Genomic DNA, 20,722 nt, shown 5'->3' on the forward strand with positions numbered 1-20,722 from the left:
GCAGAAATCATTTTACTTTAATAAAAGTGAGAAAAAGACCTACAATGTTGTAGCATTTGTGGATGGACTTTAAAAGTATTTGCAATACATTAAAACAATAATTCTGTCCACACTCATTCAATCTAATCCTAGGACCATCTTTTACTATTTGCAAAACAAATGCATACGCTTTAAGAAAGGCAACTCAACAATTCACTAGCTTTGGTTGTTTAATGTAAACTGAGTGCTTGCTTTTATTTCATGGAGACAAAAAGGAAGTCTTTTAGTTCATTCTGTTTACCACATTTCCAATAGGAGCATTAATGAAACGGAAAAAGAAAGCCTAAGATAGTAACACTACATCTACCTCTCACTGTCACTTCCCCCAATAAAATACTGTAAAGGCAACACAAGTCATCCAAGTTAAATTTCACGGCAAAACATAATGTGATACTCACCAAATAGCCTTCTTTTGCTTTAACGAAATCTAATTGCAACTACTCATTCAACCAAGATTTACTGAAAAGTTTCTATAAGGCAGGCACTCTGCATCATATTAAGTAAAATCCAGTCTTTGACATCAAGGACCTCACAGTCTAGATGTGAAAGAGGCAACATACAATGGAGTGTAATAAACACCCACTGTCAGGAGAATACCAAGGAGGTTGCCTAACTCAGCCTTTGTCAAATGACATGGCCCCCACTTAGGTGGAGTTTTACAGAACCGTGTACCAAGTAGCATACACAAGGCACAGAACAGACTGTAAAATCAGGATGTCATGTTAATTTGAAATGAATTGTTAGACTGCTTGTTCAACCAAAAAGAGTTCAACAAGCACAAGACAACTTGTTATTATGAATTTTTATTTTTTGGCTGGGGGACGCAATGGTGGTAGGGTGGATAGAAATTTCGAACTCTGGTGTGATGCTTTCCTTTCCCCCGAGAAAGAAAATCCGAGTAAACAGTGGATTACCTCGGACCACCTCTTCCACAGACTCCGTGGTGGTGGTCGTGGTGGTGGCGATGCTGGTGGTCCTCTCTGTGGCCTCTTCATAGGGTTCCTCAGCCTCTTCCTCTACCTCATCACCGTCCTCTTCATCCTCATCATCCTCGGCTTCCTCTTCCTCAATATCAGCCACTTCTTCCTCCTCTGCTACTTCCACGACTTTGTCTTCACTGGAGCAGGAAAGAGAAATAACAATGATAGTCATTTAAACAAATTTCAGGAGAGGAAAAAAAAAAAAAAATCAGTGACGAGGAATTTTGGACATCTGAGAGGAAACCTGACATTGAATAAAAACACACACAAGGTTTGAAGCCAGCAGGTCAGAAATGAATTCCAGCTCAGTATATCTGCAACTTTTTACCCCTGAGCACAGCTCTTCTTAGTTTCTGCAGTTGCAAAGAAGAGGATACCCAGCTTCCAACTGTATGACATTCTGGAAAAGGCAAAGTTATGGAGACCATAAAAAGACCAGTAGTTGCTAGGAGTTCGGGGTAGGAAGGAAGGGATAAATAGGCAGAGCCCGGGGGATTTTTAGGGCAGTGAAACTGCTCTGTAAGATACTGCATCAGTGGATATCCACTGATACAGTGCATATACAACATCATGCATTTGTCGAAACCCTGAGAACTGTACAATACAAAAAGTGAGCTCTAATGTAAACTTTACTTTAATAATAATGTATCAATATTGGTTCAAGCATGCAATGGTAATGCAAAATGTTAATAATGCGGTGGGGAGAGCTCTCTGTACTTCCTGTTCAAATTTTTTCTAACCTTAAAACTGCTCTAAAAAATAAAGTCTATTAAAAAGGCTGGGGTGGGGGGAGACCAAAACAAAGTTTACTGTGTTACTGGGATTACTTCTCCTCCTGTAGGTGAAAATACCCCACAGCACCTGCAGAGTAGATATTCAATAAGGGAAGGTGGAAATTCGTTCAAAATTACTGTTGAAAGTTTAAACTGGAAATGAAAGGGGAAGAAGAAATTGGCTTAAATAAGCCTGTAAGCTCAATGGTCAGGGATGCCTACTGAAACTACACCTATGCTCCCTTTTGCTCGTTGTGTAAGCTTTCTAGAATATCAGATATCTCTCTGGTTCCCAAATTTCAGCGAGCATCAAAAGGATGCACCTGAAAGGCTTATTAAAACACAGATCACCAGGTGCCACCCCCAGGTTTCTGAATCAGTGATGGGACAGGGCCTGAGAATGTGCCTTTCTAACAATTTCCCCGGTGATGCTGATACTGATGGTGGGGGGACAATATTCTGAGAACCACTGAAATATGCAACACTGAGAACAGTGGTAACAGATAGGCAGTAAGTCACAGTATAATTGGGAAGGGGATCAGAAATACTATTTATGGCATTAAACACGTATATACTTAATCAGTGGTAAGTAATAAATCAGCAGATTTGGATGGCCAAAGAAGAGTATGTCTAGAACAAAATCAGAAAGTCCAAGTAAGATATCCTTGTGGCAGTCATATACCTGCCAGTACAGACATGGTCAAGAGCATCTGGAAGATGATAAATGAAGACAGGAATCTAAGTGTTAAACAGTGACAGTATCTCATGTGCCATCTGGCTGGAGAGGAGAAATAGATATTTCATCCTTGATCAGATCACAAAATCAATACGGGAAAAAGATCTAGATGTGGTGGAGGACTTCACCTCCCCAGAGCATCTGCCACAGTTCTATTTCACAAGAAGCACTACAGGATAGGATTGAGAACTGCCATGTTGACATTTAAATTTTACCCCCGAGTCGATTCTTGCCCACAAGGAGAAGCTCACTCTTTGGGAGACATGACAGGAATCTGGAGAGTTTGTGTCAGCGACAACCTGGAGCCTTGGGACGCTAGTGTGAGTTCGGCATTGTACAGAAGATCAGATTTCAAACCTGTTAGGGAAAGAAAATGGTAGGATTCCGTGGTGTACGGGGACAGAAAGGAAGATGGCGAAAGGTTTTCAAAGACTGAAAGTCTGACAGGAGAGCCACAAGTACTGAGGGTGAAAAAGGGACAGATATGTAAAAAGATGAATATAGCACTAGAAAGAATTCCCTTTACGACGACCTAGAGGGGTGGGATAGGGAGGGTGGGAGGGAGGCTCAAGAGGGAGGGGATATGGGGATGTACATATGCATATGGCTGATTCACTTTGTTGTAGAACAGAAACTAACACAGTATTGTGAAGCAATTATACTCCAATAAAGATGTATTAAAAAAAAAAAAGGAATTCCCTGATTAACTCAGAATTTAAAGGACTTTTACAAGTTCTAAAAAATTGTGTATAACCCCCCGTCCCCCAAGTGGAATGCCTTTTAAATTCTGACTAAATATGACTTACAGATAATAAATGGACACATCAAAAGCAGTTGAAATATGTGGTTAAATAAGAGAATAAGGAGAAACTTATTTGGCAGAGTAAAATCAATAATAACTTATTTATAGATAAATTATTATTAATTGAACAAATGAAGTGTTAATACAGAGAAAACCCTAACCAGTTATTTTAACACTTCCATGAGACCGTGAAAAATAGGCAAGAAGAGGAAGAGAAACATTCGCACTGATAATCAGATGGTATAAGCCTTCATCTGCTTAGAGATAAATGGGGTACGATCATTGATTTCTTGATTGTCTGAATTCCTGCACAAAAGTCTACCACTTAAGACAACATTTCAAAAGAATCCTAAGCTCAACAGTTGCTTAGATGCCAGTTTTACCCAGGATACTGCCTCTTTATTTTTCTACAGAATCTTGATGTTGTACTGCTAGTGAATAAAGTAAAAATGACCTAGTGCATGCCATCAGCCAATTTCTTGTGTTTGAGCTCTCTTCTGTGTTCAATCAAATCATAGGCACCAATATTCTTTAGTTATCCAAATTAAGTGGACAATTCAGGTAAAAATAGGGAGAGAAATCAAATTCAATGAGTCTTCTCCTTAAATCATGACATGTGCATGCTGTCCTGAAGCACGGATGGAGTGACAGGGTCCAGGTATGTGACCCAGGGTTAAGACAGCACTGTGCTTCCAGGTGGGATGGTGAAAACACGACCCTAGGCCCCAAACATCTGTTATGACTTGAATGTTACATTTAAAACTCCAAACAGAAAACATGTGTATAAAAACAGCTGTGTTTAAAGTGATCTGCATTCTAGTATGCGTGGAGCCATGAAAAAGAGTGAAATAGATCCCCACCACCCATCACTGCATCTGCCTGAGCAACTTACTGGCATCATAACAAGGAACAGAGACACATAATATTTCAGCTGGCTGAGGAATTAAATTACTTGGCCTAAGAGAACTCGCGTCCAGTTCTTATTACCATAGCTTTGATTTCCGGAATTAAATTTAGATGTCCACGAATTCAATTATCTATTTGGACACCATTAAAACAGTAGCACACGGTTATGTTTTAAAGATGTGGCATCTTCCAAAAGAAGGCGTAACATGCCAACATTACAACTTCCAGCTGCAGTTTTCATAAATAACTGGAAACACAGAAAGGGGAAAAAATATTTTCCACCTTTTTTTCAACTGCTGGACAGCTTTGTTCTGTGATGTGACCAAGGTGAGCCGGTTTCAGAGAGGTGATCACAGTGCAAGAAAATGCAAGGAAGGGCTAGTTTATGGAGATGTGAGGCTGAGCGTCATAAAGCAACTTCCTTATAAACAAACAAGGCACAGTAAAATAGTCCCTTGAGAACACGGTGGAATACTCATTCACTCATACATTTTAGCATCTGTCAATTTAAAGCAGACAGCTTTTACAGCTTTTAAATTCCAATAATAAAAAATACTTCTAAAGCATGAGGGAACTTATCTGAAAATGCTCATCATCTCAGGAGTATCTGAATTAAATAAGAAGGTTAAAGGGTCAAAGGGACATTATTTTGAGGAAATAAATCACTGATGATAAAATTTTATGTGTCAGCACACAAGACTTTAGTTTGGTGAAGATTATACTGCATCACAACGGTAGCTCTTCTTGTATTTCTAAGTAAAGGATGACCTTGACTCCACTTGCCATTGCCTCCCTGATAGTCCCTTGAGATAGTCAAAGATTTTTATTCACATTTTAATTCCTTTTTGTTTAAGTATGCAAAACAATTCACCATTTGCATTCTCTAAAAAAGCTATATTTATTCTTTCATCGTCTCTGTTAAGACTGATGTTTTTTCTGCTTTTTCTGTAGGACAAAGGAGAGGAAATGGCAGAGAGACAGCTGATTCCCATGGTTTATGTGAATTGGACAATCACGAGACCTGAACTTCGGCAGTGATGAGGGGAGAGTGAAAGCAGAACAGCTGTCAGCTCCCAGAATGTAAGGACCAACTGGGGGCCAGAAGGGCAAGTCTCAACAGGAAGACACTCAGACACTTCCGTGTTGATCTAGAACGGGGAAGAAAGAGTCTCCCAGGGTTGGAAATAGAGAAAGAAAATAAAGCAAAATTTTAAACAAAGGAAACAGTTCTTTCCCACCCATTCCTCCCCAGGTCTTAGTGCTGCCAGTTTAGCCTGGAAGGTACAATGGCTGGATAAGTCAGTTTGTCCCAGAGGAAAGCAGTCTCTGAAATTATTGCTGTTAAATTAGGAAAATTAGAAGCTGCCAGAAAATGTGAGAAAGTAGGAAGCATATTCTTCCCGGGTCTGAGTAAATGTTTCAAGACGGGGGACAGCTAAGTAAGAAAAAGCCACTCTCTCTCCCACCTAAAGGCACCATTAGAAGCCAAACATATAAGACACAAGACACACCGCCTGATTCCATTTATATAAACTATGAAAACAGTTACTCCTCGCCACTGATAGAACTCAGAGGAGTTGTTACACATTGGCAAGGGGAAGTTTAGTGACTAGGAGGAAACAGGAGAGAGGCTTCTGCGGGCTGGCAAGGCTGTGTTTTGATCTGGGCGTCAGCTATCTGGCTGTGTTCAGTTTTGAAAATTCATCGAGCTGTACACCTGTGTTACGCGCACTTCTCTTTATGTACATTACAGTTCAGCAAAAAGGGTTAAAAAGGAGAGGACACTGCTATTGTAATGCCTCGCTCTTCTTAAATACTCTCACGACTGGCCTAGAATAAGAGCTCGTTAATTAATAAAACTGTTATCTTCAGGGCCTCCAAATCTGAAAAAATATACCTCCACTCCAAGCCCCCAACCCCCTATGGGAACAAATTATAAGGAGCTGAACACACAAAAAAAGGAGATTATGATACTTAACAAATCTATGGCTTCTTCAGTCATGGCCTCACTGAATTAGTTAAGTAACTAATTCTCTAAATGAATTCATCAGTTTAGGTATTTCGTAAATGAATTTGATGCCCACAGGATTCAATCCATCATATGTTGATGATTACTAAAAAAAAAATTATCTACCTTTAATGTACTGTCAGAATCTCTGTTACCTATAGGTAATATCTAAAACTGACCCCTGTTTTAGCAGTCTACTGAATTTCGGTATAGTTGTTTTGATGGCATTCCTTAGGTAGTGGGTATTATTAATTTGTCCATGAAAGGATCTCTGAGAATCTGACTCATCTCTCCTGAAAAATGCTCTGCAGCAGAAACTGTTTGAAAGCTACCCCAAAGCCACGCTTAACTCCTTTCTCCATCCCTTTTTTGACCAGAGAAAGTAAGAAACCAAACACTCCATGCCCCTGGGGACAGGGAAGGCCATGTGACCGAGATATTTCTGGATAATCAGATGCCAGAGGACACCTGCTTGGACTTTTAGGTGGGGCTTTTAGGACGGTTCTTACTTTCCAGATGAGAAGATTCCTACTGATGGTCAGAGCACTTTTGTTCCTTTACCCCCTGCTCTTCTACTTGGTCTCCGCCTGGAGGGGCAACAGCCAGCTGTCAGTTGTTAGGTGATAAACATTAGGATGCAGAAGCTGATTTAGGATGGTGGGATGGAAAGATACAAAAAGGTGGCATCTTTGTATCACTGCACCAGCCCAGCGCTCCTACCACCGATGACCGGGTTTCTGTTACCTGCAGCTAAAGGCATTCCTTGCAGACCATTCACTAGCTTACTCTGGACCCCAGGTCACAGACTCCTGCTTTAGGAAGATAAGGACCAAATTGAGACACCAAGAATTCATGATTCAGGCATTAGGGGTGAGCTAGATAGGTCACAACTTTAGTCTAAGCTAGGGTGTATCATCATTCTTACACATTTAATGAATCCCTCTTCCAGGAGAGAGAATCTACGCTAATTACTGAGTAATAGACGTCCTTCATTCTAAATGCTTTAGAAATTCCAAGGGGAAAGTGATTCTTGTGAGCTAGAGGTGTTGGAGCTGGTAGGACGTGAAAAGTGGGTGTGAGGATGAAGAAGAGATATCCTAATAATGCACAACCAGGAATAACAAGTACCTAAGCCTGACCACAATGGAATTTTACACAGGCTTTGGGTTTTAACAGCGATGGATGCTCAACTGCGGAGACCAGGTATTCAGGTATTTTTTCTTTAGTCAGTGAACAGTTGAGTATTTGAGTTGAGAGAGATGTGCACCAATCGATAATCAGCAAAAAAAAAGGGTAATGCATTAGTTCGCCCCTCCATCCGACCATGCCATTAAGTGCCTCTCAATGCCACACACCAGTGGTTCAATCAACAGCGCTGACTGTGCTTTTACCAAGTGCCAGGTGATATTCCAGGCACCGGGGGTAGATGAGTGAACGTGACAAAGCCTCTGCTTTCTCGGAACATATCTTAGTGGGGGAGGCACAATATGAGCAAATAAATAACAAAAAAAAAAAAATGCAAAGAAGTTGATTGAGAAAAGAAAGGCTAATGTGTTAACCAGTGGCTATAACAGATGTGTGTGTGTTGGGGGGGGTGCTGTAGGGGGAGCATTTCAAATAGGACGATCAGGGGAAGGCCACTGAGAAAGGGTCCTGGGCACCGAGACTTGGAATGCTGAAAGTCAAGGTGGGCGGATGGCTAAGATAGGAGTAAGACAATGTGCAAAGGCCCTGAACGCAAGGGCAAGCTTAGCACGATCACGAATAAAAATACAACAAAGAGCCAGTGAGCTTGCGGGGAGTGAGGCAGGGGGAAGAAGCGTACGTTAGGGCGGTAGAGACAGACAGGTGGGGCATGACCCAGCAAGGCCATGCTGGTTATGGTCAGAAATAGCATGTTTATTTATATGCAATGGGAATGACTAAATCTGATTTGTTTTACAGATGACTCTGGTTGCTGGGTGGAGAGTGGGCTCTAGGGAGATGAGAGCGGAGCTGGGAGCCTGGTTAGGAACACGTGCTGGGAGCTAGAGATATCCTGGGGTGCAAGGGTAATTCACGTGGGCTAACAGCCAAAAGGACAATGGTATCATCACCTGTATAAACGTAAAATTGCAACTGTGATAACAATTATGGAGGGCCAGGAGACCCAAACAAATGAGACCTGAACAGATCTGGGGGTGTATAACAAGGCATCCACGAGGAAGGGCTCTGAAATGTGGCCTAAAAAAAGCCCCAAATTAATGAAGTCCAGAGGCTAAAGACAGCTGTCGAAAGGCAGAGTGGGTAGAACATGTGCAAAGGTCCTGTGGTGGAGGGGAGAGGAAAACCTGAGTGCCTGAAACAGATCAGCTGACAAGAACACAGAGTGCTCAAAGAAGGACACATGAGCAGTGGCGTGGAGCAGGGGGTGGCAAACTACGGCCCGTGACTTGTTCCTGGACATCTTGTGAGCTAAGGGTGATTTTCACATTTTTAAAGTGTTATAAGATGAAAAGGAAAAAAAAAAAAAAACACACACAGAAAGAAAAATATGTGACAGAGACTATATGTGGCCTGCAGAGCCTCAAATATTTATTATCTGGCTCTTTACAGAAATACTGATGACCCCTGGCAAAGAGGGTGGGCTGGGGTGGGGTGGAGATGGGAAGAGTGGGAGACTGTGCTATGTCCTGATCTGAGGACAAAGGAGATACAAGGAAACAAAGAGAGAGGCCTCACGGGCTCTAGGGTGTCCAAGTTCTAAAATTCTACAGCAGAAGCAACGTGATCCCTGCCTCTCTCGCCTTCTTCAGAGAGGGCAGAATGCAGGCTCCAAGGAGGCGAGGCTCTTCAGCACGGCAGAGTGGTTCAAAGTATGAACTCCGGGGCCAGACTGCCTGGATCTGAATCTCAGCTCTGTGACCAGGAGCAAATTACTTAATCTCTGTGCCTCCTTATCTGTAAATGGCAGACTTATAACACGTAGCTTCATAGGGTATGATGAGGAACAAATGGGTTAAAACTTGCAGTGCACTTAGAAGAGCACCTGACCCACAGCAAGTATCACATAAGAGAGAAATAAAGCCAAGGCCACAGGCACAGTGCTTGGCATGGCACGTGGCTCAAGCGTATAAATGAATGAATGATGTCATGACTAAATCCCAAGGAGACAGTCCTCCAAAACACTCAGAACTGAAATAATCTATGACAATTACATGAAGAGTTTGACTTTCTTTATTAGAAAACGTAAAAGAGTCAGATGTTAGGCAGTTCTAGGAAAGATCTTAAGGGAGCGAATACAAAAGTACTTAATCTTTAAAGTTAAAAAAAACGCTTATGCTACAGATTATATTTTCAGAATTCTATTACCACTTGGCACACTGATACGAATAGAAGATTATAGAATCCAGTGTTAAATTCATGGGTGTATTAACTACTCAGGTTCTTGCCAATTCTAAGAATAAAACTAATGGTATTCACTGTAAGATGCTAGACATGAAAGAAAATGGAAGAAAGACTATAAAAATGATAGTTTAGCATAAAATCAGCTTTTCTTTATACCAGCTTTTAAATGTTACCCTGCTTAATTTAGTGAATGTCTAAAAAAACAAGAACAGCAAAGAGATAAGAGAAGCATTAAAGCAAGGTCTGGTGTAGCTAGCAGCACTTGTTTAGAACATTTGAAAAAGAATTGATCTTTTCTTCATTTTCTCAGTACACACTCATCAAAAGAAAAATATTCCAGGAATAGAGAAACAATCTAAATAATACCTCTAGGACCTAAGGCAAGTCAAAGGATGGGCAGTTTCTAGGAAGACGGGTACAGCTTCTTTAGTACATCGATGTCATGATACAAACAGGGCTGTTCTGAATCCTAAGATTTAAGGATGTAAGATGCTAGGCCTGGTCCTGCATGGGATACGGTGTGGAAAAACAAGCAGGGAAGGTCATTCCTCAGGTTTAGGGAAAATACGACTACCTGATGATATTTTAAAACTATTGTTAATTTTGTGGGTGAGATGGTATCCTTTGGGCTCTGTAGAAAAATGTTCTTAGATTTTCAAGATATAGTCTAAAGTACTTAGTACACTTGCTGTCTTACCTTTAAATCATAAAAAATATGTTGCAAGGGAGAAAATGTTATTCTGGCAAGACTTAAGAAATATTAAGTTTGGAATATAATTATAGTAAGAAGCTAAATTGCTTTTTAAAAGACTATCTTGGAGGCAAGAAAAGCCATATATAATCAAAAGCAGGTTCTTTTCCTGACAGCTTCATGAACCAAGTAGGATTAAAGAGAAGCACGTAAGGTGATAAAAACTTTCAGAGTCATTTTAAAATCTTGATACCTGAAACAAAATCTTGGTTATTCAGATGCTATGCCAGAAAACTTTGAATGAGCAAATTCCTCATATCCAAAGATTAAGGTTGCTGGTAAGTATAGGTGATCTGTGTACATTTTGGGTGAAGAGTTGGAAATATGTGATCTTTAGCCATCTAACATACTTGAGTGGGTACTAGGTTCCACAGGGTCTGTTCTAGACACTGAAGTTATTGCTGGGAATAAAACATAAACTTCCCTGTCCTCCTGGTACTTATATTCTACTGGGGCGAGAGGTAGAAATATAAGAAACCAAAGCAAAAATGTTAGCCCAGCACATGCCAGGTGACAACCGCTATGGAGAACATGAACACAGGAAGGCTAGGTAAGGTACACTGGAGTCGGTAGTTGGAGGACTGTTAACATTTTTAAAGAGAGTAGTAAGAAAAACAGAAATAGATTCACGGACATGGAAAACAAACTTCTGATTACCAAAGGGGATGGGGGCGGGGAGAGATAAATGAGGAGTTTGGGATTAATATATACACACTACTATATATAAAACAGAAAAACAACAAGGACCTACTGTATAGCACAGGGAATTCTACTCAGTATCTTGTAATAACCTATAATGGAAAGGAATCTTAAGAAGAATATATACGTGTGTATGTATAACTGAATCACTTCACTACACACCTGAAACTAACACAACAATGTAAATTAACTATACATCAATAAAAGAAATAAAAATAAATAAAGAGAGTAGTAAGAGAACATGCCCTGAACAGGTGCCCTTTCAGCAAAGGCAACGTGCCTAGCAACCTTTTCCACTGGATCTACATACATGGGCACTGATAGAAAGCTATAGATGGTTTCTGCACAAAATGGCCACAAAGCCCTTTAGAAAAGCCACAAAGCAAGACACCAGCCTAACCTTTCTTTTGGGGACACCTTGTTAAGTACCTGCTCCTTAGAAAGGAGAGAAGCTCACCGATTCTGTGGCTCCCCCCACCATCTCTCCTGTGAAAAAATAAGCGGTTCTACTTGGGAAGCAATAACAAGGAACTCTCCTCCTCCCTCCAGCACAAGCAGAAACTGCCTGGATCCCTCGTCCTGCCCCAGATTCCTGGGGCGGGGTGGAGGGGGGGGATTCCCAGGAAGAAAGAGAAACAGGCATAGCTCGTTTTATTGTGCTTCGTAGATAATGCATTTTTTTCACAAATTGAAGGTTTGCGGCAGCGAGTCTCTCGGTGCCATTTTTCCAACAGCATTGGCTCAATTCACGTCTCTGTGTCACATTTTGGTAATTCTCACAATTTTTAAAATCTTTTCATTATTATTATATTTGTCATGGTGACCGGTGATCAGTGATCTCTGATGTTACTATTGCAAAGAGATTATGGCTTGTGGAAGACTCAGATGACGGTTAGCATTTTTAGCAATAAAGAATTTTTAAATTAAGGTATGCACATTTTTTTAAGACAGTGTGATGGCACACTTAAGAGACTACGGCATAGTGTAAACATAACTTTTATATGCACCAGGGAACCAAAAAATTTGTGTGCTTCCTTTGATTGTTATACTTGCTTTACTGTGGTGGTCTGAAACCAACCCCACAATGTCTCTGAGGTCTGCCTGTACATCTAACACCAATCCTCAGGTGGTACAAAGTGCCATTTATGCCTAAGGGAAAACAAACCACAAGGCTCCCTTGCCTCTTTGTTCTGAGGGCTTGAAATAAGTATTCATTTTATTTCTGAAGTGATGACCACAGTAAATTCAATTCACGCCCATCCTCTCATATAGATACAAAATCAAATAGAAAAAAATGTTTTTCTTTGTGATGAGAACTCTCAGGGTGTACTCTCTTAACACCTTTCCTGTATAACAGACAGCAGTGTTCATTACATTACATCCTTAGCACTGCTTTATTGAAATAAGTATTTTAAATTATAGGGAAAAGACGAAAGGTAGAGCCAAGTATAGCCTGGCTTTCACTTTTCCCTATTATGAAAGTCTTGATGAGCCAGAATATTTAGGAAAAGCATGTTTTGGAGAGATGAAACTTTTAGTTCATTTTCCATTAATGAGCCCACTCTCTTCCTCTTCCAACAAACAAGCCCACGTCCTTGCCTTGATAAGTATATCTTTAAAGATTATCTGTAGTTGACATCTGAGAAATTTGTAGAGTCAAACTATCAAGTATCAACACTCCTTGTACAATATGACATATGCAGGAGGTACAGGGCAAGGAAATTAATGTGTAAGTGCATTATATTTTAGGTTGAACTGCTGAGAACATTTTTGTGAATATTTTTCCTTTTCTCAAGGAAAAATTACGCTGCACCATACTGCAGTCAACTGAATATTCTAGTTCTCTGGGTCGTAGAGAGGAGGTACAGCATGGTAATTATTTTTGGAAACCACCTATCACTCTGGTGTGACTGTGGCCAAGTGACTTACCCTGCTGTGACTTAGTCTCTTCACCTTTAAAATGGAATGATACCATTCTCTATCTTAGGAGATGCTGTGACCAGCTAATGTATGTCAAGTACATGGTAGGAGCCAAATATTGTACCTATTTGCTCTTAATTATAGACTATGGCTTAAATTTATATTTATAATATATATTTTTTCCCTTTTTAATGCTATTAGGTTTTGAAAATGGTTTAATTAAAATTATCATTTGCTTTTCATATATTTTTTCCTTGGGGTTTATTATTTAAGAAAAAAATCTGTGAAGACCTATTTTTCTCAGGCATTATGCCCGTAGAGTTCCAATCGCTGACCACAGCTCAGAGTCCTGCAGAGGTGGACACGTAAAAATGCATAAAGTGCTGCTGTAAGAGATGTGCACATAAACTGTAATGGATTATCTGCTAATAGTAGAAAAGCTTTAAGTAGAAGAGTGGCAAGATTAGTTTCATTTCAACAGGTATGAGCTGGCAGAAGTATAAAGGACAAATAGGTCGGGGGGGGAAGGCTCTTGAGGATTCTAGCTGAGGACCACTCAGGAAGTGAAAAAATAACACGACAGAACTCGCGACCGTCTGGATGGAGGGGGTTAGTGAGAAGATGAGGCTGATGTCTCCAGAGGGAGAGACTGGGTAGAGAACAGTTACTCATGGTAACAGAGGATACAGCAGGAAGAATGGATGGCCAGGAATGCAGACGAATGGGTTCAGCTTTGACCATGATGGATTTCAGATGCTGTAAGAATCTATTGCAGAGGCCTCCAGCAGACAGCTGGAAACAAAGGACTAGAAATTCGGGACACAAATACACAAATTTGGGAGGCACTATATTTCTATTTCCATTAAGTAAACAGTGCTGCACATTTTTTTTTTTTTAAACTGAAGAGCTACCCTTCTTGAAAGATCACAGATAACTGACTAGATGGCCACTTACTTTCTGCATTGCTAATAGGTTCTGCTTTGATACCATATGTAACTAGAAATAGAATCTAGCCTTCTGAGGTCTAATTACGCCATTCCTCTCTGCTTCCCCTCACATCGTACAAGCATAATTCAAGCTGCTTCCCAGTTCAGAGATCGATGTGAAAAATTCCCTGAGATGGTATTCTCTTGTATCGATTAAAGAACCTAATCAGGACATTCTACTATGTTCAAAACAACAGTATAAGAAAAGTTCAGTCAAAACTGTTAGTGGTTAGAGACTGTGGACCAGATACTCTGCTAGATCTGAGGCTCTAAATGAGAAAAGGATAAGGTCCCTGCCCTCAGGAAGCTTCCATTCTATTGAGGAGAGACAGGCAATAAGCAAATAAAACAGATAAGGTGTAATCAGTGTCAGGGCCCAATACATAGGCTGCTAAGACTGAGACTACTGGAGGAGGGTGTTTTGAAAGGAACTGTCGGGGGAATTCATTTTGAGAAGCTGAGGCTGAGGACCAACAGAAACCCAGAAAGCTGGGGAAGAAAACATTATCGAGAGATTCATCAGCCTTGGGGTGGGGAAAGCCTGCCACGTTGACTTGTGTGCTGTGGAGTCAGCAGTGGGGAGACAGGTAGGGAGAAGCTGGGTGAGAGAGGTTAATGCTAAAAAGAACGTGGATGAGGGCTTGGCACAAAGAACACGTTCAGTAATTGTTAACGTCATCCTCAGCCTCCCACAAAGGGCTTCCTTGTATTTTCTCTGTGTACTGGTCTTTTTTAAGGAAAGCCACTAACACAACTTAATCTTGGAAGTTCCATGATCGGCTCTATGTATCTATCTATACACTCCACATCCCGGCTGCCATATAGAGAATGGCTTAGGGTGTATGTGAGTGGAAAAGGGTGGGGTGCGTAGGGGAGAGACAATGGGAACAGAAATGAATAGGACACTGCAGTAACTCCAGCAGTAAATGAATAGGGCACTGCAGTAACTCCAGAAATAATGGTAGTTTAGACTAGGACTGTATTGGAAAAGATGGAAAGAAGTACATGAATCCAGAACCGACGGGATTTGTGGAAGGCACAATAGGAGCCCCAGGGTCTTAGCTCTAATTCCTAGGAGAGGGTGTGGGGTCACTACTGAGTTAAAACAGCTTTGAGAGAACCACGGGAGGGGCAGGGAGGGTGGGAATTACGAACTCTCTTTTGGACATATTAGAATTCAAATGTCTTTGAAATATCCAAGTAGAGTTTGGGCTGGAGAAATAAACCTTGGCCTAACTGGAGTTAGGACTGGTATTTAAAGTCCAAGGGTGTAGGATTGCAGCAAGCAGGAACAAAGGGCCATTAAGGGAGACACTATAATGATCAAAAAGAAATAACCAGAGTCAGGAATTTAAAGAACATTAAAACAACAACAGCAACAAAAACAGTGATGGCAGGATAGTTGACGACAAAAGAACAAAAAACCTCCAAAGCCTTGTGCAAAGAATGTATAGGAAAGACTGGTTGGAAATGACAATGACAGACAAGTTATGTAAGAAAAAGGGCTTCTGAGAAATAGCAAAGATAATTGGTGTTAAGAGCTTATTTATGCTAAGGAGCTTTATATGGAAATTTCTATCCTATGAATATTTAGATTCCTGAACCCAGAGGCCATCTGGGCCTGTTTGTACTGGTACCTTGATTAGGCAGATGAAGAGGGAGGAAAAGTACTACTTTGTTTGTCAACTAATACCAACGACAGAACAAAAACATAGTGTCCTATTTAGGAGTCATGGTCAAAGATCACAGATGTTCTAGATATAGTATTTAAGACAGAAATTGGACCTACAGAGTCAATTTGCCAACATGCATGTTGGGGAAGAACGTTTCCAAATGGAAGGAAGTGCGAAAGCCTATCTTGTTAAGAGCGGCCTGGGCATAAGAATTGCTAAGTGTGTTTCAGCACCGAAAATGCGTTGTATTTGAGGTTGGACGCTAAGTGGATTAGGTACATATAGATGCTATGAAAGTGTGGTCTTGGCATCCTGCTCCTCTGTGATTGGTTCTACCATCATTAAATTACTTCAAATGCAACGTTGCTGCCTGTGACTACTTTATAAACAATTCATAAAACCAAAGTGCTTCATTACCACTTCAACATGTATATGACTCCTTGGTTCCAATTTTCTAATAATTTTTAACTAAAAAATTCTCCTGAGAACTACTTGAGGTGAACCACCTAACACTCAAAGGAGGTACAAACACTTAAATGGAAAAAAATGAACAGCATGTTCCAGGAAGAAAAAGATTAAAACTTTGATATATATTTTCCCTTATTTATCAGTAAAGTTTAAGATACCATAATTCTTCTGAAACTGTTTCTGAAACATAACAAATATAAAATTGAAGGTCTTCAAATACACAGAAGTTGAAAGCAAAATGATTTACTGCTATTTGAACATCTATTGAATTTTTATTTAAAATGTACAAAAGAGCCCAAATTAATCTACATTAATTTTTAGTCATTTTCCAATCCTAGGAAATCATATTTTCTAATATTTTTTGCTTCCCTATAATAAAAAGGACTCCTGCATATTTCAAGTCATAAAATATCATTAGTTGTTTACTACCAAAATTTATTTTAACAATGTTCTCAATCTCATCTAGGATAGAGAGTACCTAAGTCATTATCTATTATTTTTGATTATAATAATTACAAGGCCTACACTACTTTCTAAAGACCTAATTAAAAAGGGACATGTTATAATAGCCATGATTATCAAACCAGAGGTAGTAGATTAGTCATTACACCCTAAGGAGAGCTTTTCTCTTTGACAGTGTGAGAATGAATTGATTAAGGAAACACCAGGCCCACACTGGCCTGCCCTTACAATTCCAAGCCATGCATTACAAACAAGTCAACTGTACATTTTGCAGTTCAACATGCGTCGATACCTATTCTTTAACTCAGTTCTGAAAGCAAGTACTATGATACAGGTTATTCTAATTTTTCCCATGTTAGATGTAAAGAAACAGACCCAAGAAAGTTTTATTAGGTTCAAAGCACACTTTAAACCTTCAAAGACACTTCTGAAGCAAAGATCATATTATTCATTAACAAGTCCTTTCTTTTCTAAACTACTTGGGTGCATCTATTACATTAGATTTCTGTCTCCACACAAAATGTTTTTTTTTTAAATGCAGATTAGTTCTACCATCATTAAATGACCATAAATGCAATATTGCCCTTTCCTTCGTGATGATTATCTCTTTTCCAGGTTGGTAGCTAACATGTGTTAGCATTTTTAGTATCTAACACATTAATCTCACGACGACTTGTATTGAAACAGCTGACATAACAAGATAGCAAATTTCCACTGCAACCTCTATAACCACAGTAAGAGCTCTTCACATAGTCCTGGCAACAGGTTGCTAAGCAGAACACATTGGAAGACAAGTTCAACTAACAGTAAACAATGGTCTCAAATGCAAAAGAAAACTTCATTATATGCTACAAGGAGATACAATAGCAACTCATTTATATAATTTGAGTTACTATTGCTCTCAATAAAATGGTGCTCTCCTATAAATATTTTTTCAAGTAACTTCTAATACAATGCTCTATTTTGGGATATCCACTGGCAAATCTTTTCCAGAATTATACACTATACTTTACTAAAACAATTCAGTCAATACACAAGCATTTATAGCCCATTATGTGCTCAGTGTTCAGTTCTCTTTACAACTATTTATATGGCACAAAGTGTTTTGTAAAAGAGGACATAAATTACAACGGTGAATATCCATCTGTGGTATCTTCAAGTGTGTAAAGATAGTATAACCAGATCGATGGTCTGTGTGTTCTTCTTTTTTAATTTGATGACAAATGAATAGAGATTAATAAAATGTAGAGCTAAAGAAACCACTACTGCTAGGATTATTTTAAAACATATAAACATTCATAATTTGCACTTTAGCTACCTTCAAAAAGTTTATGAAGATGCTATAAAATTCTATGATACTAGATTATGTATACAATTAAGAAACTGGGAAACCAGCTGGAGTCAATAAAGTATTACAGGTATAATGTTTTCATTTCCTACAGGAATCTTATTGATTAAAGATAACCATAACATCTGATGCAAGTAAAATCATACCTATTTAAAGTTGCTTAAATATGATCAGTGATACAGTTTTAAAAGAGATAAAAATATGCTTATCTTTATGTGACATGTGTGTTTTTTAAGTAAATAATGTTATCAACACTAAGGATATGTATAATGTGCTCACACTATTTGGGTCAATTACAACAAATAACAATTTATTTGTATAAATAAATATATATAATATAGAACACATACATATACAAAATAATACAAATGGTAGATGAAAATATTACTACTCATAATGTGAATACAAAATCATTAGTTTGAGCTACTATATTTATCTGGTAGTAATAAATTCATTGCTTTCAAATATTGTACATTCTAAAGTTTTAACTAGTGAAGACTGTTCTTCTAATGTCTCACTCCATACAGGAAATTTGCTACAGGTTAACTGAGGAGACAATTTCATTTTCAGATAAGTGAGGCTATTTTTTTTTTTAATTGGAGTATAATTGCTTTACACTGCTGTGTCCGTTTCTGCTGTACAGCAAAGTGAATCAGCCATAGTATACATATATCCCCTCTTTTTAGATTTCCTTCCCATTTAGGTCACCACAGAGCACCGAGTAGAGTTCCCTGTGCTATACAGTAGGTTCTCATTAGTTATCTATTTTATACATAGTAGTGTATATATGTCGATTCCAATCTCCCAGTTCATCCCACCCCGCCTTCCCCCCCACTTGGTATCCATATATTTGTTCTCTATGCCTGTGTCTAAGTGAGGCCAATTTTGAAGGAAGGAAAGGATACTATTCCTTTAGGATCATTTCAAAACAAATGAAGCATCAATAAATCATGAACATTGAACACACACACATATACTTCAGGGGAACACTGGTTTCAACTAAATGGAATAATGCTACCCTCTTCCATTTACATACAGAAAACACCGAAAATGTTACTTTGTAAATATGGAAGGTGAAAAAGGAAGCTGAAGTTAGTTCTTACTTGGGATAGATTTTGTTTACCTCTAATCAAAGGAAATAGTTTTGAGTACAGTCAACTCTCAGTATCTGCAGGGGTTCGGTTCCAGGGTGCCCCCCAACCAGGATACCAAAATCTGTGGATGATCAAGTCCCTTATATAAAATGATGTTGTCTGGTTGGCCCTTGAACAACAGGGATTTGAACTGCATGGGTGCACGAATAAGCGGGTTTCTTTCACTAAATGCATACTACACGATCCCAGGTTGGTTGGAACGGACTGTAAAGTTACACTGGGATTTTCCACTCTGCATAGGGTCTGTGCCCCTAGCCTCTACCCGCCCCCCCCAAGTTGTTCATGGTTCTATTGTACTTGCATATAACTTACGTAGATCCTCCATTATACTTTAAGTCATCTGCAGATTACTTTTAATACCTAATACCATGTAAACAGTTATAAGTACTAAGTAAGTGCTATGTAAATAGTTGCTGGTGCACAGCAAATTCAAGTTTTGTTTTTGGGGAACTTCCTGAAAAAAACTTCTTTGTGTGAATATTTCTGATTCATGGTTGGTTGAAGCATTAGATGCAGAATCGCGAATATGGAGGGCCAACTGTATCTGGAAATTACTTTCCATATGATTGACTTCCTTCCAAAACAAACACAGGGTTATGAAAGTTTTGCTAAGTTCTTTGTGATAGGGTCTTGGTACCAGTTTAGACGGAGTGGGGGAAACCTCAGGTACTTCTATTTTAGGGCTCCCAGAAGCTGACTTACATGTAACTAAGTTCAAGATAAAGTTCCAACATGCAATTGTTAGTTACCAGGGATTTGATGAGCCACATGGCTCAAGTGAAGGAAACATTTCTAGGCATGATATGCTGTTATGTGGATCTTGAGGCCAAAAGAAAACACACACAAAAAATACATAACTTTAAGGGCCACCTAGACATGAACAATGGTGAATCCCATCTAAACTAGGGGTTCTACACTGAAGATAACAAAATCCAAATGTTGGTTTTAGCAAAGAATTAGTGTTTGGGGGTTACTACTGCCAGAAACCTGTCATAATCGTAAGGATTGGTATTTTCTTCCTCTTCTACTATTTTGTAATCCAGGAAATCTGGACAGTTTAATTAAAAGACATTGGGAGGATATATACCCAGGAGTGGAACTGCTAGGTCATATGGTAGCTCTGTTTTTAGTTTTTTGAGAAACCTCCATACTGTTTTTCCACAGTGGCTGCATCAATTTACATTCTCACCAACAGTGCACACGGGTTCCCTTTTCTCCACATCCTCACCAACATTTGCTCTTTGTGTTCTTTTTGATGATAGCCATTCTGACAGGTGTGAGATGATATCTCATTGTGGTTTTGATCTGCATTTCCCTGATGATTAGTGATGTTGAGCATCTTTTCATGTGCCTGCTGGCCATCTGCGTTTCCTCTTTGGAAAAATGTCTGTTCAGTTCTTCTGCCCATTTTTTAATCAGGTTGTGTGGTTTTTTGAGTTGTATGAGCTGCTTATATATGTTGGATATTAATCCCTTAATTTGTCATATCATTTGCAAATATTTTCTCCCATTCAGTAGGTTGTCTTTTTGTTTTGTCTATGGTTTTCTTTCCTTTAAGTTTAATTAGGTCCCATTTGTTTATTTTTGCTTTTATTTTTTGCTTTAGGAGATGGATCCAAAAAAATATTGC

At 39.2% G+C, this 20,722-nt stretch overlaps 1 protein-coding gene across 6 annotated transcripts in view; it reads right to left on the reverse strand.

Annotated features, from left to right (window-relative positions):
• The window catches only part of APP (amyloid beta precursor protein), a 274,034-nt gene that overhangs the window by 118,435 nt on the left and 134,877 nt on the right, over positions 1-20,722 (reverse strand). For all 6 annotated transcript variants that reach the window (XM_068546942.1, XM_068546941.1, XM_068546940.1 and 3 more), the window contains exon 6: positions 954-1,156. In XM_068546942.1, coding sequence (XP_068403043.1) covers positions 954-1,156 — 203 coding nt within the window. The remainder of the gene's footprint in view (positions 1-953; positions 1,157-20,722) is intronic.

The sequence above is a fragment of the Eschrichtius robustus genome, chromosome 6, assembly GCF_028021215.1.
Source record: "Eschrichtius robustus isolate mEscRob2 chromosome 6, mEscRob2.pri, whole genome shotgun sequence".
NCBI lineage: Eukaryota > Metazoa > Chordata > Mammalia > Artiodactyla > Eschrichtiidae > Eschrichtius > Eschrichtius robustus.